The 22,980-nt window shown below is 44.8% G+C and overlaps 1 protein-coding gene across 2 annotated transcripts in view; it reads right to left on the minus strand.

Moving 5' to 3' along the window:
• The window catches only part of GLRX3 (glutaredoxin 3), a 44,284-nt gene extending 22,426 nt beyond the window's left edge, over positions 1–21,858 (minus strand). Inside the window, exons 1-2 of one of the 2 annotated variants that reach the window (XM_003904419.2) lie at positions 21,726–21,858; positions 12,948–13,056 (exon numbers count right to left, since the gene is read on the minus strand). In XM_003904419.2, the coding sequence (XP_003904468.1) occupies positions 12,948–13,056; positions 21,726–21,817 (201 nt within the window). In that variant the 5' untranslated portion in view covers positions 21,818–21,858. The remainder of the gene's footprint in view (positions 1–12,947; positions 13,057–21,725) is intronic. The other variant, XM_021943865.1, reaches the window with a different exon arrangement.
• Between the last annotated feature and the right edge of the window lie 1,122 nt (positions 21,859–22,980).

Raw genomic sequence — 22,980 nt, forward strand, 5'->3', positions numbered from 1 at the left:
TACCATCCTCCAGCTCATTATTTTCGGTCTTTCAACTAACATCTATGGAGTGCCCACTACGCGCTGGGCATTGTGCAAGGATCAGAAAACGGCCCTTCCCTTAGTACAACTGAATTCTAATCAAAAAGTAATACAAATCTAAAAACAGGGCAATACTAAGTAGAAATAAGGTAATGTGATCTTAAACCAGAACAAAACAGGTAGCACCCTGACTCATAAAAACAAATTCCAATCTTCTTTTAAAATCTGATTTCTTAGCCAGGCATGATGGCGGGTGCCTGTAATCCCAGCTACTTGGGATGCTGAGGCAGGAGAATCACTTGAACCCAGGAGGCAGAGGTTGCAGTCAGCCCAGATCGCACTATTGCACTCCAGCCGGGGCGACTAAGCAAAACTCTGTCTCAAAAAAAAAAAAAAAAATCTGATTTCTTCTTATATTCTTACACTCCTGCTGGTTTCCAGTGGAGTAACAATTATTCTGAGAAGTAAACGACCTCTTACAATTCCTGCTGAAGACTGAGAACTACCACAACTGCCTCCACTCAATCAGCTCCCAAAAGAAGAGATCTTCATAACACAGAGGCAATGGTAACAGACAAATCTTCAGAAGAAGGCAACAGGAATATCATTTAAGGCAAAAGAGTTCTCCAGAACATCAAGGGCATCTGACTGAAGTCCTAAAACCGTTGCAGCACTAAAATTCATTACAAATACTTTGTTGGATTTAACGTAACAGTTTTAACAATGAAAACAGAAAATAAATATATAAACATTTTTAAAGGATCTGCATTCAGAAGAGCTCAAAGATGACCAGAAATAGCTATCGTTCATGGGCGACCTACTCTGTGCCATAAACTATGAGAAGGCCTTAACATAAAACAACCTAGCCTACAGACAATTTTGAAAGGTGCAAAATTTTAGCATGTTATCATCTCAAGTTAATAAGTGGTTAAAGAGGAGGTGCGATGGTTGATTTAAGGTTTCAACTTGAATGGGTTAAGAGATACCCAGACAGCTGTTAAAACATTACTGCTGAGCATGGCTGTGAGGCTGTTTCGGGAAGAGACTGGCATTTGAATCAGTAGACTGAGTAAGGAAGATCCATTCTCACGCAATATGGTGGGGGGGAGGGGCACCATCCAGTAAGTTGAAGGCCTGAAAAGAACTAGGAAAAAAAAATGCAGAGGAAAAGCAAAAAAGCAAATCCTGTCTTTCTCCCTCTTTCTCTCTCTCCCTCCCTCTCCTCCGCACACTCCCATCCCCCACCCCTTCTGCCCCATTCCTCCCTCCTGGAGCTGAGATATCCATTTTCTCCTGTCTTTGGACATCAGAGCTCTAGGTTCTCCAATTGTTAGACTGCAGGACTTGCATCACCGGCCCCCCAGGTTCTCAGGCCTTCAGACTTGGACTGAGCCACGCCACCAGCTTCCCTAGTTCTCCAGAGAGTGGAGGGCAGATGGCAAGACTTCTCAGCCTCCTAAATCCCCTCACATCTATCTGTACCTATCCTGTTTAGTTAGTTCTGTTTCTCTAGAGAACCCTAATTAACACAGGAGATAACTTGGGTAACTTGCCCAAAGATACACGGCTAATAAATGGCAGAGCTGAGAAACAAATCCAAGTTTGTTTGACTATAAAACCTGTGCTTTTTTCACTATACCATGGTTAATTTTTTCTACTACTACAATCAAAAAGAAAGATTACATGTCAAAGTAGGATTTATACACTTCAGGACCAACCAAACATGAACATTTCCAAAACAGATTCTAGGCAAAATGCCTCAAGTGGGAACCACTTGCTTACTATACCAAGAATCTAAACCTTGGGACCAGTCCCACCTGATATGTGTCTATGGAGAAGGAAAGAAAGCGCAAGGGAAGCATCAGGTAAATCCAGAGATGGGGAATCCTCTCTCTATTCTACTTTTATGGAGCAGTGGTCATCAGAGGCCACTGTGATAGTAACAGCAAATAGCTACAATTTATTCTGGGCCAGATACTATTCTAAGTGTGCTTCATGTATAGACTCATTTAATCCTCACAATAACAGGTACTGTCTTTAACATCCATTTTACAGAAGAAACTGGAACTTAAAGAGGTTCAATAACTTGACCTAGATCACTGCCATGGTTTGAATGTATATGTCCCTCCTAAATTCGTATGCTGGAAATTAACATCCAAGGTGATAGCAATTAAGAGGGGACCTTTGGGAGGTGATTAGGCCAAGAGGGCTCTGCCCTCATGGATGGGAACAGTGCCACTATAAAAGGGTTTGAGGCTGGCTAGTCCGTTTTTGCCCTTATTCTCCTGTTGCCAAGTGAGGACACGGCAACAAGGTGCCACTTTGGGAACAGAGAGCAAGCCCTTGCCAGACACTGAATCTGCTGGTGCTTTGATCTTGGATTTCCCAGCCTCCAGAACTGTGAACAATAAATCTGTTGCTTAAAAATTACTCAGTCTAAGGTATTCTATTACAGTAGCACAAATGGACTAGGACAATTACAAACCGTTGAGTGATGGAGGCAGTGTGTCTCTGGAGCCAAGCGCCTCCCTACACCACGTTCCACTTCATGGCTGCTGCCCTTTCTTCATTCCACAGACCCTTCAGTAACCTTCAGTAACAGTGACCACAATCACCTTCCTGCAACACCTTCCACTTGGCTCTCCATGTTTCCTCTGCCCTCCCGAACTGCTCAGACTCTGTCCATTTCTGTCATCTCTGGCAGCCTCTGAACACCAGCATGTGCCAGCCTTGGTTCTGAGTCCTCTTCTATGCCTATCCACACTCACTGTCCTGGAGTGGGCTCATCCGATCCTATGGCTCTAAATGACGCTGCTATTATAACTCCCAAGTTCTTCCCAGCCCAGGCCTCTCCCCTCACCTCCAGACTATACACTCAACATCTGCACTCAGAGCTCTATCAAACACCTCTCACTAAACCTGTTCCTCCCCCAAGGCATCTCTATCTCACAAAATCCATCCAGTTCCTCAAATCAAAAAGGAGACAACCTTGATTAATCCATTTCTCTCACTCTCACATCTACTCCATCAACAGGTTTTCTGGGCTCCCCTCCAAAACAGAATCCCACTCAGACCATGACATCATTTCATCTCTCACCTGGCCGAGCAGCCTGCTAACTGGGGTACCTGCTTCTATTCTGCACCCTTCCCCCTTGAAACCATTCTCCACCCAGCAGCCAGAGTAACTGACTTATGACAGGAATGGAACTGTGTCATTGCTACTGCACTTGGAATAAGACCTGAATGTTATCATTCCCCACAAGGTCACTGACCCCTGCCTGCCACTCCAACCTCATGTCACATTCTCCCCTCCCTCACCACTCTCCAGCCCCACTAGCCTTCTGCTTTGACACTCTGCACTTCGGTTAAAAGCTCTTCCTAGCTCTCCCAAGGGCCGGCTCCTTTTCATTCTCCTGATGGCCCTGCTGGCACAGTAGCTCACACCTGTAATCCCAGTATTTTGGGAGGCCAAGGTGGGAGGAATGCTTGAGTTCAGAAGTTTGAGGCTGCAGTGAGCTATGATCACGCCACTGCACCCTGGCCTGGGTGACAGAGTGAGACCTTGTCTCTTAATAAAAAAAAGAACTCTCTTCCTTAGATACACCTTCCAGTCCAATCTAAATAAAGTATCCCACCTATCCCAGTTCCCATTTTTTATAGCCTATTTCTTTCTTTTGCAGAACTTATTACTACCTAAAATTACCTTGATAACATATATGTCTACTGTTTGTTGTCTGTGACCCTTAGTGTTATGTTTTGTATCCTCAGTGCCTAGACTACTGTGTGGCATTTAGTGTTTGATAAATAAATTTTGATAGAATAGTAAACAAAGGGGGTCAGTATACCTAAGCCAAGAATGGGGATGGCCACTTGCCAATGATGGCACTGAGCCGCAAGACTAAAGAGAGAACACTTAAACCTGCTATTCAGGAACATTTGGTTAAACCTCCAAAAGAGGCTTCCTTCTACTCTGTGATGTGTGATATTAAAAAAAAAAAAAAAAAAAAAGAATTTCAAAATCAAAATCTTTGTCAAACAGCCATATATAAATCTCACAATAGAAATTTAAATTAACAGTTTTGATAGCTTAGGCGGAGATCACTTCCAATATGGCCAAATAGGAAGAGCTCCAGTCTGTAGCTCCCAGCAAGACTGACGCAGAAGACGGGTGATTTCTGCATTTCCAACTGAGGTACCAGGTTCATCTCATTGGGACTGGTTGGACACTGGGTGCAGCCCACGGAGGGCGAGCCAAAGCAGGGCGGGGCGTTACCTGACCCGGGAAGTACAAGGGGTTGGGGGATTTCCCTTTCCTAGTCAAGGGAAGCTGTGAGTGACTGCACCTGAAGGAATGGTACACTTCTGCCTAAATACTGCACCTTTCCCACGGTCTTCGCAACTGGCAGACTAGGAGATTCCCTCTGGTGCCTGGCTTAGTAGGTCCCACGCCCATGGAGCCCTGCTCGCTGCTAGACAGCAGTCTGAGACCGACCTGGGACACTGAAGCTTGGCTGGGGGAGGGGCATCCGCCATTGCCGAGGCTTGAATAGGCAGTTGTATACTTACAGTGTAAACAAAGTGGCAGGGAAGCTCGAACTGGGTGCAGCCCACCACAGCTCAGCAAGGCCTACTGCCTCTCTAGATTCCACCCCTGGGGGCAGGACATATCTGAACAAAAGGCAGCAGACAGCTTCTACAGACTTAAACATCCCTGCCTGACAGCTCTGAAGAGTGCAGGTGGTTCTCCCAGCATGGCGTTCGAGATCCAATAACAGACAAGTGGGTCCCTGACCCCCGTATAGCCCCACTGGGAGATACCTCCTAGTAGGGGCCGACAGACACCTCATACAGACGGGTGCCCCTCTGGGATGAAGCTCCCAGAGGAAGGGTCAGGCAGCTATATTTGCTGTTCTGCAGCCTCCACTGGTGATAGCCAGGCAAACAGGGTCTGGAGTGGAACTCCAGCAAACTCCAACAGACCTGCAGCTGAGGGGCCTGTTAGAAGGAACACTAACAAACAGAAAGGAATAGTATCAACATCAACAAAAAGGACATCCACACCAAAACTCCATCTGTAGGTCACCAACTTCAAAGACCAAAGGTAGATAAAACCACAAAGATGGGGAGACATCAGAACAGAAAGGCTGAAAATTCCAAAAACCAGGAATGCCTCTTCTCCTCCAAAGGAAAACAACTCCTTGTCAGCAAGGGAACAAAACTTGACAGAGAATGAGTTCAACGAGTTGACAGACGTAGGATTCAGAAGGTCGGTAGTAATAAACTTCTCCTAGCTAAAGGAGCATGTTCTAATCCATCACAAGGAAGCTAAAAACCTTGAAAAAATGTTAGACAAATGGCTAACTAGAATAGTCAGTGTAGAGAAGAGCTTAAATGACCTGATGGAGCTGAAAACCACAGTACAAGAACTGCGTGAAGCATACACAAGCTTCACAATAGCCGATTCGATCAAGCAGAAGAAAGGATATCAGTGATTGAAGGTCAAATTAATGAAATAAAGTGAGAAGACAAGATTAGAGGAAAAAAGAGTGAAAAGAAATGAACAAAGCCTCCAAGAAATATGGCACTATGTGAAAAAACCAAATCTACGTTTGATTGGTGTACCTGAAAGTGGCAGGGAGAATGGAACCAAGTTAGAAAACACACCTCAGGGTATTATCCAAGAGAACTTACCCAACCTAGCAAGGCAGGTCAACATTCAAATTCAGGAAATACACGGAACACCACAAAGATACTCCTGGAGAAAAGGAACCCCAAGACACATAATTATCAGATTCACCACGGTTGAAATTAAGGAAAAAATGTTAAGGGCAGCCAGGGAGAAAGGTTGGGTTACCCACAAAGGGAAGCCCATCAGACTAACAGTGATCTATCCGCAGAAATCCTACAAGCCAAAAGTGAGTGGGGGCCGATATTCAACATCCTTAAAGAATTTTCAACCCAGAATTTCATATCCAGGCAAACTAAGCTTCGTAAGTGAAGGGGAAATAAAATCATTTAAAGACAAGCAAATGCTGAGAGATTTTGTCACCACCAGGCCTGCCTTACAAGAGCTCCTGAAGGAAGTACTAAACATGGAAAGGAACAACCCGTACCAGCCACTGCAAAAACAGGCCAAATGGTAAAAGACCATTGACACTATGAAGAAACTGCATTAATGAACAGGCAAAATTACCAGCTAGCATCATAATGACAGAATCAAATTCACACATACAGGCTGGGCATGGTGGCTCATACCTGTAATCCCAGCACTTTTGGGAGGCCAAGGCAGGTGGATAATTTGAGGTCAGGAGTTCGAGACCAGACTGGCCAACATGGTGAAACCCTGTCTCTACTAAAAATACAAAAATTAGCTGGGCATGGTGGCGGGTGCCTGTAATCCCAGCTACCCAGGAGGCTGAGGCAGAAGAACCTCTTGAACCTAGAAGGCGGAGGTTGCAGTGAGCCAAGATCGCATCACTGCACTCCAGCCTGGGCAACAGTGAGACTCCAACTCAAAAAAAAAAAAAAAAAAAAAAAAATTCACACATAACAAAATTACTTAAATGTAAGTGGGCTAAATGCCCCAATTAAAAGACTAAAAGACACAGCCTGGCAAATTGGACAAAGAGTCAAGACCCATCAGTGTGCTGTATTCAGGAGACCCATCTCACATGCAAAGACAAACACAGGCTCAAAATAAAGGGATGGAGGAAGACCTACCAAGCAAATGGAAAGCAAAAAAAGCAGAGACTGCAATCCTGGTCTCTGATAAAACAGACTTTAAACCAACAATAACAAACTGGATAAAGAAAATGTGGCACATATATATACACCATGGAATACTATGCAGCCCTAAAAAAGGATGAGTTCATGTCCTTACAGGGACATGGATGAAGCTGGAAACCATCATTTTCAGCAAACAATCACAAGGACAGAAAATCAAACACCGCATGTTCTCACTCATAAGTGGGAGCTGAACAATGAGAACACATGGACACAGGGAGGGGAACATCACACACCAGGGCCCTGCTGGGGGTGGGGAGCTGAGGGAGGGATAGCATTAAGAGAAATACCTAATGTAAATGATGAGTTGATGGGTGCAGCAAACCAACATGGCACATGTATACCTATGTAACAAACCTGCATGTTGTGCACCTGTACCCTAGAACTTAAAAGTATAATAATAATTTTAAAAAAAAAAGTTTTGATAACTTCTTTAAAGACTTTCACCAAACTTAGCCCAGAAACAGCTAAGAAAACCATGTTAATTGTGGGTTTTTTAAATTACCATGATAGCACAGATAAAAACCTACAGTCTTTTTAAGATTTAACAATTCTACCAGAATTATCTGAGAAGCATTTTTAGCGTTCCTTCCTGTAGAATGAAATCCAACATATGCTCTCTTAAGATGCCAAATAAATTGGCCAACATTCTCTTACACTGAAAATTTTTAATTCCACTAGTTAGCGTGCACCTGGTTATACAGTTAGTTGGTATCCTTCAGAAGATTGCCCAACACTATCTGTTTACACAAAATAATTATACACTCAGATATTAAACATAAACTACACTTACATTTATGATTGTACAGACCTTTAGAAATTCAACAATGCAATCTGTATCTTTAAGACAGTCGCACTTTCAAAATAAGAATAAACTTTAAAGATTCCTGTTTTTTAAGAAGCAAAAATACATTTAAATACATAACTCCTCCATAACCTTGATCGTATATTTTAAATTACAGTCAACATAAAACGCAAGTACAGCAGCTACTATACAAACAAAATTAATGTCAAATAAAATACAATAGTATAAAATCTCACCAACCAGCCAGGTGGTAAGTCTGACTTTGAGAATGTTTGCGCTGAAGCACATGATATGGTAAAATGAGTATACCACAGCCTAGCAGGATGAGAGTACTAAGCTGGAAGTGGGATCAGGAAGGCTTGCATGGAAAGCAGGAGCCACCCAAACAAAGGAAAGTCATTTTTTTCTTTTTTTTTGAGACGGAGTCTTGCTCTGTTGCCCAGGCTGGAATGCAGTGGTGTGGTCTCAGCTCACTGCAACCTCTGCCTCCCGGGTTCAAGCGATTCTCCTGCCTCAGCCTCCCGAGTAGCTGGGAATAGAGGCACGTGCCACCACACCTGGCTGGGGTTTTTTTTGTATTTTTAGTAGACACGGGGTTTCACCATGTTAGCCAGGATGGTCCCAATCTCCTGACCTCGTGATCCGCCCGCCTCAGCCTCCCAAAGTGCTGGGATTAAAGGCGTGAGCCACCATGCCCAGCCCTATTATTATTATTTTTTTTTTACTAATGAAAACCTGGTAAGGTAAAGGTCCCCATCTCAAGTATCTCACATCTAGTCAAGGAGGCAATGAAAAGAGGAATTGAATGACAATACAGACAAAAACGTAGGGCATTTCCTGATCCAAGCAACCCATGGCACAGACTAAGTTCAGAGACAAACAAAAAGCTACAGGAAAAAATAGCTAAACTTTCATACAAAATAGCTGATTTGGATCTCAAATACAACCAGCAGCAGGCACCCAACAAAGCCTTGTGCTATTCTTCCTCTCTCCCATCCCCTCTGCCAGATACCATATTTTGGAAGATTCTATCAAACAATTAATTAAATGACAAAGGTGTACTCCTATTTTAGGTAAAGACACAAACAAGGATCAGTATGAGAGAAGGTACTGACAATGTAATTTGAAAATAAAAGGCATTAAGATATTTTAAGTATTTCATTTTATTCTGAATAAACGTAAGGTTTCTCTAAGACTTTTTTGTTCTGTTTTGAGACAAAGTCTCGCTCTGTCGCACAGGCTGTAGTGCAGTAGCGCAATCTCCGGTCACTGCAAGCTCCGCCGGCTGGGTTGAAGTGATTCTCCTGCCTCGGCCTCCTGAGTAGCTGGGATGACAGGCGTACGCCACCACACCTAGCTAAATTTTGTATTTTTAGTAGAGACAGGGTTTCACCATGTTACTCAAGCTGGTCTTGAACTCCTTTTAGTGATAGAAATACCACATCATCTCTTCCGTGCCACTGGAGGTGTGACAGCCTCAGGATGGAGCCCAGAAGAGCCCACTATACATGTCAGTGACTCAGGTAAATGGAACACCACCCATTATAAAGACAGCACCCAAAAGGAGTACAGATGCACTTTTAATTTTTTTTTTTAAGAGACAAGGTCTCACTCTGTCACCCAAGCTGGAGTGTAGTGGCACAATCAGAGCTCACTGCAGCCTCTAACTCCTGGTCTTAAGCAATCCTCCCACCCCAGCCTCCCAAGTAGCTGGGGCAACAGGTGTACACAGTTAGTTTTTTAAATTTTTATTCTGCAGAGATGAAGTCTCGCTATGTTGTCAGGCTGGTCTCAAACTCATGTCCTTGAACAATCCTCCCACTCACGCCTCCCAAAGAAGCCTCCCAAAGTGCCGGGATTACACGTGTGAACCACTGTGTCCCACCCCAAATACACTTTACGACCATATCATCAATATAGAGAATGAGGGATTCAGACGCAATAAATATGAAAACCTTGTCCTTCAGCATTCAATTCCAATGAGCACAAACTAACTACTCTGACCAAAAATGGGTGACTAACTCTTCTAACTCTATTTTACCAGCTCCTACAAAATAAGAAATTATTGATAGTCACAAAAGTTTACAACCTGTTTAAAAATATCTAGTTTATGATCACTTATTTAAATGATTTTATAAATCCCAGTCACAAAGAAGAACTGATCCCTTTACTTTACAAGCCAAAAATGCCAAATTATTTTATCATTTAAAAAAAAAAAAAGACTGAAGGGCAAAGTGGCTCACATCTGTACTCCGAGCACTTTGGGAGGCCAAGGTAGGCAGTCTGCTTGAGTCCATGAGTTCAAGACCAGCCTAAGCAACAAGCAAAATACAAAAATTAGCTGGGCAGGGTGGTGCACACCTGCAGTACCAGCTATTCGGGAGGCTAAGGTGGGGAAACTGCTTGAGCCTGGAAGGTAGAGGCTGCAGTGAGCCAAGATCACACCACTGAACTACAGCCTGGGTAATAACGGTGAGACCTTGTCTCCAAAAAAAAGACTAAGAAATCAAATAGACACAAGATAAAGTAGAAGAACATTAGTTCATACTCTAGAACTTTCCAAAAACTCTCATTAACAAAAAGAAAGCAGTTTTAAAATGAACTACATTCCTTTTTTTTCAGACACGGTCTCACCCTATGTCACCCAGTGGTGTGACTGCCTTGAGACCTCCTGGGCTCAAGGAATCCTCTGCCTTATCCTCCCGAGTAACTGGGACTACAGGTGCACACCAACATGCACAGCTAACTTTTTTAGTTTTTCTTGTGTAGAGATGGTTTTGCTATGTGCATCAGGCTGGTTTTGAACTCCTGGCCTCAAGCAATCCTCCCACCTCAGCCTCAAGAGGTGTTGGGATTACAGGTGTGAGCCACGGCGCCCAGCCTGCATGCCTCTCTTACTGGGAAAGACCAATGATATCTCATTCTACTTCTCTTTTACTTACTACTGTTCAGCAAGTACCTTTTAATGAGCTACCTTATAAATGCCATGCAAATTACCTTTGCCCCTAATGATGGCTAATGAAAGAAAACTATGTTATAGAGTGAATTTCCAGAAAGTGATGACTCCTGGAAGAATGACCAATCTTACGCTGTCATCATCCTCATGAGTGGCAGGTGCAGTCAGGCTCAGGTATCCCCCACAACCCAAAATCGCTGAGGGCTCCTCCAACCTTTGGCTCACAGAGATACTTAAGCACTTGAACAACTTAAAATCTCACTGCCAAGTCTGGTACCAATGTGAGAAGTAATTCTATAGTCACTTTAAATAAATCATTCAGATAGCAGCTAAGAACAATGTGTTACCTAAACCAGTAACATGATACACATAAAAGCAGACTTAGAACAATTACCATCATCTCGATTAATCTTATGATTGAAATGTTTAATCATTCATTTCACTTGTAATCATTATCTTTTATCACTGACCAAACATGCAGTTTTAATGCCCTCCTTCTATTATTTATATTGGACATTTTAGGGTTACACTCTAAAGTTACATTATACATTTCATTGGAATTTTAAATAAGCCCTTAAATTTTAAAAACCTAATCACTATATTCACATCTGCCCTATTTGCATAAAGAAACACTAGAAGGATTCATACAAAATTAATACAAGCAGTTACTTATGTGGTGGGACACAAGGGTGACAACGGAGGAATGGGGTGAGCCTTCTCCATGGACACCTTTCTATACTGTTCAGTATTTTGAGCCATCTAAGTACAATACCCATTCAAAGCAAACTTATTTCTACAGAAGCTGCCTGAAAATTTTATCACCTACTACACGAATGAATTATCCTGTCAGAATTCTGTTTTCAGTTTACATAAAAAGAGACATAAGACCAATACAGTTGATGTTATTTTTAACCCCATATATGAGTATACTGGATAACATGTACTCTGAACTCACAGATTCTTGTTTTAAAAAATAAGACTTTGGTTTTTCTTTTTTTTTTAAAATCTTAAGGATTCAGGCTTTGGAATACAAGGTGCACCTCCCCTCCTGATAATTCATTTCTAAGACTTTCAACACATATTTTGGCCCTGTTGCCTAACCCAGTACTAAGTCCTAAATAGTATTTTCAATGTGCTAAACCAATTGAGTTAATCCACAGTCACAACTATGGCTTTCCTAGTACTTATCCACTCAAGAGAGAAGCAGGAATGGAGGAGCACACAAACCAGAGCGAAAAACAAAAGAGGCAAGGAAGAGACTGACTGGCTTCCCTCTTCCTCCGCATTCTGAACAGGTTAGAAAGACTTTCACCTTCTCCCATAGGTCTGTCTGCCTTCATCTAAACCAAGATAGCAACTTCCTGTTCCCTGGTCCCTAGCAGCATTTACATACCCTTTCCTGAACTATTTTCCACAGCACACCTAGCTTTTCAATGACATAATTTGTGTTACTATTTTAAATGTCTTAAAACCACAGTTACCCACAGGGAACTAACTCGTCTGCCTGTGCTCTCCAAAACTCCAGCCCACAGCCACCTTGATGTTTGATAGTCATGCCCCACACCCGAGGATGATCGAGGAAAAGTGTACATTTGGCCGGGCATGGTGGCTCACGCCTGTAATCATAGTACTTTGGGAGGCCGAGGCAGGCAGATCACGAGGTCAGGAGACCGAGACCATCCTGGCTAAGATGGTGAAACCCCGTCCACCAAAAATACAAAAGATTAGCTGGGCGTGGTGGTGGGTGCCTGCAATCCCAGCTACTCAGGAGGCTGAGGCAGGAGAATCGCTTAAACCAGGGAGGCAGAGGATGCAGTAAGCCGAGATCGCACCACTGCACCCCAGCCTGGGCGACAGAGCAAGACTCGTCTCAAAAAAAAAAAAAAAAAAGAAAAGCAAAATTATTTTAAGATTTTTAAGAATAATGTGCAAAAATAACAGATCCCACATCAATCACAGATATTTGGAATTCCACACCACTCCATCTTTATATTAGTTAATAAAATCTGATCTTTTATTTTATTTATGTATTTTTCAGAGACAGTATCTCGCTCTGTCACCCAGGCTAGAGTGCAGTGGTGCAATCTCGCTCACTGCAACCTCTGCCTCCCAGGTTCAAAAGGGTCTCCTGCCTTAGCCTCCCACACAGCTGGGATTACAGGCACCGTCCCCCCACCACGCCCAGCTAATTTTTGTATTTTAGTAGAGACAGGGTTTCACTATGTTGGCTGGGCTGGTCTTAAACTCCTGAACTCAGATGATATGCCCGCCTCAGCCTCCTAAAGTGCTGGGATTACAGGCGTGAGCTACCACGCCCAGCCCTGATCTAACCCATAAATCAGAATTAAATTCATAAAAGACATGACATTGAAATATAAATACCTTCACAAATGAAACTTGAGGGTGTTCTTTAGCTAACTCTGCCATAACTTCGTTCATCTGTGCACACTGTGGAGCCCATGGTGCCCAGAAATGGACCACAAGGAGGGATCTGTAAATCAATTAAATGCATTGATTTAAAATTATAACAATTTTGGAAATAAACAAATACTGATATAGATTAAATTACCAAAAAGAAAAAAAAAAAACTTTAAAAGAACTGCCTGAAGTTTTTCATATTGCTAGAATTTTGTTGTATACAACACTGGAATGTAAAAGCACTCTGCAAAGTCTTGAGACTTTCAGATAAATTTTCAAGTCAATGGCATTTTGAGTCAAGCCCATTTGAAGTAGATCTGAATATTCATCCACATCAATTAAAAGTCATGTAAATCACTGTTGTTGGGAGTGTAAATCAGTTCAACCATTGTGGAAGACAGTGTAGCAACTCCTCAAGGATCTAGAACCAGAAATACCATCTGACCCAGCAATCCCATTACTGGGTATATACCCTAAAGATTATAAATCATTCTACTATAAAGACACATGCACACATGTTTATTGCAGCACTATTTACAATATCAAAGACTTGGAACCAACCCAAATGCCCATCAATGATAGACTGGATAAAGAAAATGTGGCACATATATACTATGGAATACTATGCAGTCATAAAAAGGAATGAGTTCATGTCCTTTGCAGGGACATGGATGAAGCTGGAAGCCACCATTCTCAGCAAACTAACACAGGAATAGAAAAACAAATGCTGCTGCCGGGCGCGGTGGCTCAAGCCTGTAATCCCAGCACTTTGGGAGGCCGGTGATCGGGCTGATCACGCAGGTCAGGAGATCGAGACCATCCTGGCTAACACGGTGAAACCCCGCCTCTACTAAAAAATACAAAAACTAGCCGGGCGAGGGCGGCTGGCTTCGTAGTCCCAGCTACTCGGGAGGCTGAGGCAGGAGAATGGCGTGAACTGGAGGCATGGAGCTTGCAGTGAGCTGGAGATCCGCCACTGCACCCAGCCTGGGCGACAGTGGTGACTCCGGCCTCAAAAAGAAACAATGCTGCATGTTCTCACTCATAAGTGAGAGGTGAACAATGAGACCATATGGATACAGGGAGGGGAATATCACACACCGGGGCCTGTCAGGGGGTAGGGGCCAAGGGGAGGGAAAGCATTAGGACAAACACCTAATGTATACGGGGTTTAAAACCTAGATGATGGGTTGACAGGTGCAGCAAACCACCATGGAACATGTATACCTATGTAAGAAACCTGCATGTTCTGCACATGTATCTCAGAACTTAAAGTAAACAAAACTAAAAAAAAAGCCAGGTAAATCAACTATATTTTCAGACCCCTGGGCAAAGTGGAAACTGAATTTCCGTATTAATGGCACAATGTTTGTGAAAAATGGTTGTAGACACATTATTACTAGTAATATCATTATTTACTTTTTAAATGTGGTATAGTAATGAAGAGACATAACCGTGGCCATAGAAACAATAGTAAGTGTTGAAAATGAAGGCATGCCAGTGGAAAATGAGGAAAAGAATAGAACTGCTTTTCACAAAGACATTCTTTTATACTTTTTAATATTATGCTACAAAAGATTTTTCCAGGCCTGGCACAGTGGCTCACACCTGTAATCCCAGCACTCTGGGAGGCCGAGGCAGGCAGATCACTTGAGGTCAGCAGTTCAAGCCCAGCCTGGCTAACATGGTGAAACCTCATCTCTACTAAAAATACAAAAAATTAGCCAGGTGTGTTGATGCATGCCTGTAATCCCAGCTACTCAGAAGGCTGAGGCAGAAGAACTGTTTGAACCCGGGAGGCAAGAGGTTGCAGTGAGCTGAGATCACACCACTGCACTGCAGCCTGGGCAGCAGAGCAAGACTCTGTCTCAAAAAAAAAAAAAAAAAAAAAAAGAGATTTTTATAGGCCAGGCAAGGTGGCTCATGCCTGTAATCAGCATTTTGGGAGGCTAAGGTGGAAGGATCACTTGAGCCCAGGGGGTCGAGGTTGCAATGAGCTATGATCGTACCACTACACTCCACTGTGGGCAACAGAGTAAGACCCATTAAAAAAATAATAATAATAAATTTCTAAACATTTATAGTATGAACACACAGAATAGATTAATAACTCAGTATCTACTTTAGTTAGCTTTCATACAAAATTATCTTGGCAAAGATATCTATGGTCATATCCAACTGAAAAATCCTTCAGTTTTATGGAATTCTGTTCAAATATAATACCACCTCCCAAAAAAAAACTGAAAAATCACGAACAGAAATATGTTCCATGGCAAAAAGAAACAAGGACAACTAACCTATGGGTAAAGAAAGGAATAACAAACTATAAAAACCGATCAAATAACACCAGTGAGAAGAGAATAAGCCTACAATAAAGTGTCAGGAAAGCAGAAGCAAAGAGCAGCATGAGGATTTCGAAGGTAGAAAGGACAGGATTTGGTGACAGATGAGGCGGTCTACAGCTGACTCCAAGTTCTGGCTTAGAGACTGACGGCTAGTGGCGAAACTATGCCTCAAATCATAGTGCAGAAGCTGCCAACCTGAGGAAAGGAAGTTTAATGGGCTGTTAGTATGATGTCTAGACCTCAGGGAAGAAGTCTGCACTTGATATACAGATTTGGGAATCAAGAAAGGAACAGTGCCAGCACCAAACTGCAAAGGGATACAGAGGGACACAGAAGAGACCCGAGGTCAGCACCTCAGAGGGCTTAGCAACATTCAGTTACGACAGATGGAGGAGAAGGAATTCATGTAGTGAAGCAGAGAAGGGATCCTAGGCGGTACTGGAAGACTAAAAGGTCTCAAAGAAGTCAACAGAAGAGTGTCAAGAGGGAGTGACAATCATCCAATGCAGTGGGAAAGGGCAACTAACAGAGTAACTTCAATAGAATAGCAGAAGCACAGGTCAGACTGCAGTCCACTGAGGACTGAAGTGAAGATGAGGAAGGAGAGATATACTCTAAGAGATCTGTACAGGCAGAGGGAAAGACAAAATCAAGGAATGGGCTTTTTTAATACAAGAAAATCTTCATATGTTTACTTTACCAGGGGATAGTGCAAATGGAGAGGGAAAGGCTGTAGACACAAGATAGCTGAGGATGCAAGGACTCAGAAGAGGCAGGAGAGGGGAAATCCAGAGCAGAGAAGAGCTTACCTTGCAGAAGAAGGAGGCAGTCTCCTCTGAGTCAGGAGCCAAGGAATTAAGAATGGGTAAGGCTACAAATAAATGGTAAGTGTTGGGATAGGTAGGAGTGGAAGGAGGGCTCGGGGAGATACTACCTGAAGTCCTGTTTTCTCTCAGGTGGGAAGCAAGGTCATTTGTCGAAACGTAGGAAAATAGAGAGCAGAGACCACTGGTAGGACTGAGGAAGGGAGAGTGTCCACAGGCACACAAAAGGAAAGCAGGATGCTCCAAATAAAGACCCACCTAAGGCAGGGAAGGACACATTCTAGGAGCCCCCAATCACTGGCTGTTAATTTGCATCCAGCACAACTCAGCAACTTCAGTGGTTGAGTAGGTGGCGCCTCAGGTCCAAGGCAAAGTGTGCTGTTTCAATCAAGCACTGTTTCATTTTCCTCCTGTGCATTCAGCTAGATTACATTTTTCAGTCTTTTCCTTGCAGTTGTCTGGGGCCCTGGAACTGAATTCTGGCCCCTAAAACTAGAACACAGGCCTGATCCCTCAAAACCCTCCCTCAGAAGCCTCTGCCCACCATAGCCTCCAGCAATGAAGAGGATCCAGGGAGGCTCCGTTGCCTAAGGATGGCGAGAACAAAACAGAGGTTCAGAGGCCTCAAGCAAGAATGCTCATGGCAGCCCTATACATATTAACTCAAAACTGGAAATTAGCCAGATGCCCGCCAATGGCGGAAAGTGATAGACATTCACACAACGGAATGTAACTTAGCAGTAAAAAGGACCCAACTACAAACACAGGCAATGACATGGATGAAGCTCAAAAATATGTGAGCAAAAGATGCCACAGACAAAGAACTGTATGATTCCACTCACACAAAGTCCAAGAGCAGGGAAAACTCATCTACGGTGACAGTAAGAAATCAGTCGTTTGGGTAAAGGGGATAGAAAACTTCCTGGGTTCTACATTCTTCCTGTGAATGGTGGTTATTGGTATGTATACAATTGTGAAAATTCATCACATCTGATGATTAAGATCTGTGCATTTTGTTACTGTAACACTTCAACTTCTTTATAAAGCTGGGATACCATTTTTCACCAAATTGACCAAAAAAAAATTTTTTTTTCTCTTTTTTCGAGACAGGGTCTTACTTTACTGCCTGGAGTGCAAGGCAAGTGTAGCCTCGACTTCCTGGGCTCAGGTGATCCTCCCACCTCCGCCTCCCAGACTACAGCCATATTTTGTTCTTTGTAAAGTCAGGGTTTCGCCAATGCCCAGGCTGGCCTCAAACTCCTGAGCTCAAGCAATCAATCCACCTGCATTCACCTCTCAAAGCACTGGGATTACAGGCATGAGCCACCATGCCCAGCCAACAAAAAGACTGTTTAAATCAAAATATTCAATGATAAAAAGGACGACGAGAAGTACTTTCATGTCCTAATGGTAAAAATTAAATTGGGACCTTTCAGAAATTTCTCACACATGAGTATCAGTCCTAAGGAGTAATTAAGAGAAAAAGATTTTCTGTATGTGGATATTTTCCCACTATTTTATGTAGCAAATCAGAAAAATCTGATGCTCAATAATAGTTTTTAAATGGTCATAAGAAAATATTATAAAGCCATTACAAATCAAATTTTCAAAGAACTTTCAATGCCACAGTAATACTAATATAACTACATTTTTCAAAAATTAAAGTAGGTTACCAAACTTTATAACAGTATGAGCCCAAATAAGTAAAAAAGAAAAAAAGAGAGTATGCTATAGAAACAGAATTCATTTCAGTTTCATTATTACTAACATGGCTTTGAAGAGTAATTTAACTTCCACATCTGTAAAATAGCAATAACCAACACTCTGGGATGTTGAGAAGATGAAACAAAAATATAAAACATTTGAAAACATTAAAACATGACATTGTTAGTTGAAATTATCCACAATATTCTCCTATTTAATGCTTAACTTCCATTTCTCAATTAAGCACATAATGTCCAATATTATAAGGACATACTATATCTGAAACAAATATAAACGTTATCCCCTTTTGGATTATATGTTACAGTATTCTTTCCACCTTAAAGGATAGCCCCATATGCCTGGTGCACTGTTGGAGAAAAACATCAGACAAAAACCACATTCAAATCCTGACTAATGTAATTTTAGACAATGTAATAAACGTCAGCTCTTCATCAGCAAATAGCTGTTTTTCAATTATTATAGTATTCTGCTACTACATTCATCTGCAGATAATACCAGCTACTGCTTATTAAACATATCATATACTAAACCTGCTTACTCTGCAAATGGATATTAATAACCCCATTGTACAGACCAGCTGAGATTTCAGCAACTTATGTAAATATCTGATTCAATTACTTAAAAGAAAAAAATTTCAATTCATGTCAAATTTTAAAATTGGAGAAGCAATGATTTGGAAAGTAGATTTAAAATTATTACATCAACACAAGTACTAAAATTCGGGCACTTTTTGTTTGTTTTTTGAGACAGGGTCTCACTCTGTCACCCAGGCTGGAGTATAGTGGCAGGATCACAGCTCACCGCAGCCTGGAACTCCTGGGCTCAAACAATCCTCCCACCTCAGCCTCCTGAGTAGCTGGGGACTACAGGTATGCATCACCATGCCTGGCTACTTTTTTTATTTTTTGTAGAGATGGGTTCTCACTATGTTGTCCAAGCTAGTCTCAAACTCCTGGCCTCAAGTCATCCTTCCAAAGTGCTGGGATTGCTAGTGTGAGCCACCACAATATTCTTAAATGTCTCCATCTTCACCAAACAAGCTGCAGAAATTTGCTCCTTCCCCAGATGCCACACTTCGTTTCTCGTGTGTCCGTTTAAAATAGTAACTAAGGAAAGTGTACATTGTTTCCTGGGTCATTTCAAGTACAGACCAGTGGCAAGGATACATCCAAATGGTATTCACATTTAAACTTTTATCCATTTTGGCCGGGCGCGGTGGCTCATGCCTGCAATCCCAGCACGCTGGGAGGCCAAAGCGGGCAGATCACGCGAGGTCAGGAGTTCAAGACCAGCCTGGCCAACATGGTGAAACTCATCTCTACTAAAAATGCAAAAAGTAGCCAGGCGTGGTGGTGGGTACCTGTAATCCCAGCTACTTGGAAGGCTGAGGCATGAGAATCGTTTGAACCCATGAGGCGGAGGTTGCAGTGAGCCAAGATTGTGCCACTGCACTCCACTCCAGCCTGGGCAACAGAGAGAGACTGTCTCAAAAAAAAAAAAAAAAAAAAAAAAAAAAACTTTTATCCATTTTCATAGTTTAAGGACTTTTTAAAACATGAAGCATTTAAAACAAACATATAAAACACATAGACAAAAGAGTCTTTTCAGGTGATGGTAAATTCAAAACGTTTACTTAGGGCAGGTCCACACAAGACCACCTGCTCATTTCCAGAGGTCACTTCTGGTGACTCCCGTGATTGTGCTCTGTACTGGATGAGTCAGAGCCCAGCTTCCATCAGTGAGTAAATGTCACATGTCCCCCTGACAACCCCTGCTTTTTTTCCTTAACAATTTCCCAGGTAAACCCGAAATGCCTAAAGAGCTGTGTTATTTCATCACCCCCATAAAGCATTTCTAACTATTAGTCAGTAACTCTCACCCCTTCCCCTTTCCAAATGCAACACCCCATCTCACCTGCACTCTCCATTGCAAAATAAGAGTACTACTTGCCTCTAATTCAAATTCAGTCAGCAAAATTTCACTCCATTTAGATCAACAGTGCTGGTCACGGGGGCTCAAGCCTGTAATCCCAATACTTTACAAGGCCGAGGCAGGTGAATCACTTGAGCTCAGGAGTTCCAGAGACCAGCCTGGGCAACATGAAGAAACCCTGTCTCTACGAAAAATACACAAATTAGCCCAGCGTGGTGGACCGCTCGTGTAGTCCCAGCTACTCAGGAGGCTGTGGTGGGAGGATCGCCTGAACCCAGGAGGTAGAGGCTGCAGTGAGCCGAGATCACGCCACTGCACTCAGCCTGGGCAACAGAGCAACAGCCTGTTTTGAAAACAAAACAAAACAAAATTTGGATCAATAAGCATTTTTGGCCAGATGTGGTAGCTCACACCTGTAATCCCAACCCTTTGGTAGGCTGAGGAGGATAGATTGCTTGAGTCCAGAAGGTCGAGACAAGGCTGGGCAACGCGGAGAGACCTCGTCTCTACAAAAAAATATAAAAATTAGCCGGGCGTGGTGGTGAGCACCTGTGGTCCCAGCTACTCGAGAGGCTAAGATGCGAGGATGAGGTGGGTGGATCACTTGAGCCTGGGAGGCGGAGGCTGCAGGGAGCCGTGATCACTCCCCTACACTGCAGCCTAGGTGACTGAGCCAGACCCTGTCTCAAAAACAAAACAAAGTATATTTTGCCTGTGAATTCCATGAACCACTCTGCTTCCTACCTAAGGGCCAACATCTACTGAGTGTTTCCTGCATACTAGGCATTGTATTAATTGTATTTTACATACGTCATCTCATTTAACCCTCACAACAACCCTGAGGTACTAATAGGTGCTGATCTATTTCATCGTTGGGAAACTGAGGCTTGGGTATGAAATGTGCCCAGGGGTTACACGGCTAGTGAGTGGCTGCGGTGGGACTGGATCCCAGGCAATCCGACAAAAGAGCTCCCGTAGCAACCGCTATTAATACAACTAAGAGAACAACTCAGTCCTTGGAGTAGTCTACAATGTGAGGTGGTATTACCACGGAGAGTCCACGTGCAGACCTTTCCCCGCAAACACGCACGCCAGTAAGCATTTACTCGTAAGCATATGCTTGCAGTTCAGAGCTGCTAGTCCACCCAGAAAACGTTTTCTATGCGTTCCTATGGATCTCCTTTTGTCTTCCCGGGATGGAAGACTTGACACCGGCGCCAAATCTGAACAGACTCTCTCTCACTACACCAGTTCATGGAACAGGAAATCTCTGTCTCCGGCAACAGGTTCGGTCTGAAGACTGAGGCTACCTGCTGACCAACAAACTTTAAAGGCTGACTTCAAAAGGCAGCCAGGCCTAGCTAATGCAGCGGGGCCTTCCCCAGCCGCTCTTCCTGCGACAGGGGCGTTCCTGAAGGGAGGCTGAAGAGGAATGGGCCGACGACCGGTCTGCAGCTCCCTCCCGGCGGGCACAGGAAAGGTGGAGCCCGCAGCCATGGGTCCCCGCTCCGTGGCGCGGTGGGCCGGGGTCTCGGCACCGCCCCGTCCCCCGCCCCGCCGCCGCGGCAAGGCTGAGTCACCGCCTCCGTCCCGCTGCGGGGCCGCCCAGGCCAGAGGACGGGAAGGTCGCGTCCCCCGGGCTTGGACAGCCGTCGGGGTCGGAGCGAGGGCCGGGGCCGGGGCTGCGAGAAAAGCCTCGAGCCCTGCTCGCTGTTCCGGGGCGGGGAGCCCGCGGTTCGGGCCAGTCAGCGCCGGAGGCTCGGGGGAATCCACGGGTGGCGCCGGGCCCGGTCCCCCGAGGCCGAAGCGAGCCGGGCGCCAAGGAGCCGGGCTGGGCCACCCGCCGCCCCACACCGGCCCGGTCTCGCGGCCTCTCCCGCCGGCTCCTCACTCCTGCCACTCGCCGCCTCGCTTACTTGGCTTTGAGGCGCAGCAGCTCCTCAAACTGCCCGGCTGAGCCGACCTCCTCCAGCGCCGCTACAGCTGCCTCAGCCGCCCCCGCCGCCATGCTGCCGCCGCCAGACAGAAGCAATCGCGTGCCGGCAGCCGGATGTAGGCGGGGCCGCGGAGAGCTTAGCGGCTGCGCGAGGGAAAGCCCCGCCCCTGCCTGCGCTGACGCTGCAGAGCCTGAGAAATCCCAGAAAGGGCCTCGGCAGCGGGCGCTGAATCCCGCTGGGTGGCTCTGGATCCCGCTGGGTGGCTCTGGATCCCGCTGAGGGGCTCTGACCCTGCCAGGTCTGGGCACTCCGCTGCGGGCCTCCTGGCTTCCGGAGTTCATGGCTGTCATGGTTCCTGGCTGTCAGGGCTGTCGGGGCTCCCTGGCTGTAGTGGCTCCTGGCTGTAGGCGCTCCTGGCCCTATAAGGGCTTCTGGCTATAGTGGCTTCTGGCCGTCCAGGCCCCTGGCTGTAGGGGTTCCTGGCTGTAATGGCTCCTGGCTGTCGGGACCCCTGGATGTCGGGGTTCCTGGCTGTAGGCGCTCCTGGCTATAGTGGCTTCTGGCTGTCGGGACCCCTGGATGTCGGGGTTCCTGGCTGTAGGGGCTCCTGGGTGTTAGAGTTCCTGGCTTTCTGGCTATAGTAGGGGCCCCTGGGTGTCAGGGTTCCTTGCTGTCAGGGCTCCTGGTGGTAGAGGCTTCTGGCTGTTGGGTTCCTGGCTGTCGGGTTCCTGGCTGTCGGGGTGACTGGGTGTCGGGGCTCCTGGTGTTAGGGTTTCTGGCTATAGTAGGGGCTCCTGGGTGTCAGGGTTCCTTGCTGTCAGGACTCCTGGTGGTAGAGGCTTCTGGCTGTTGGGGTTCCTGGGTGTCGGGGCTCCTGGCTGTCAGGGTTCCTGGCTGTCAGGGCACTTGACTCCTTAGGCTCCTGGCTTTTGGGGCTCCAGACCTTCCTTGCACTTCCTGTGTCTCCTGGGTCTGCAATAGTGAGAAGGGGCCGGTGGAGGAGTGGGGGTGAGACGTGAGTGAAAGTGAAATCAGATGTGTACATTTAGGAAGCTGAAATTATCAAAAATGAAATTGCATAAAGGTGAGGAAGAACTGGGAGGTTTGGGAACAGAAGTGGTAGATCTTGAACTTCAACACAGACCCGGTGCTTCCAACTCAGTCCTGAATTCAGACCTGAACCTGGAGCCCACAGCATGTCCCTCCTCCCCTGGCCTCCGCGCCTGCCACCACT

The sequence above is a fragment of the Papio anubis genome, chromosome 11 (assembly GCF_008728515.1).
Source record: "Papio anubis isolate 15944 chromosome 11, Panubis1.0, whole genome shotgun sequence".
NCBI lineage: Eukaryota > Metazoa > Chordata > Mammalia > Primates > Cercopithecidae > Papio > Papio anubis.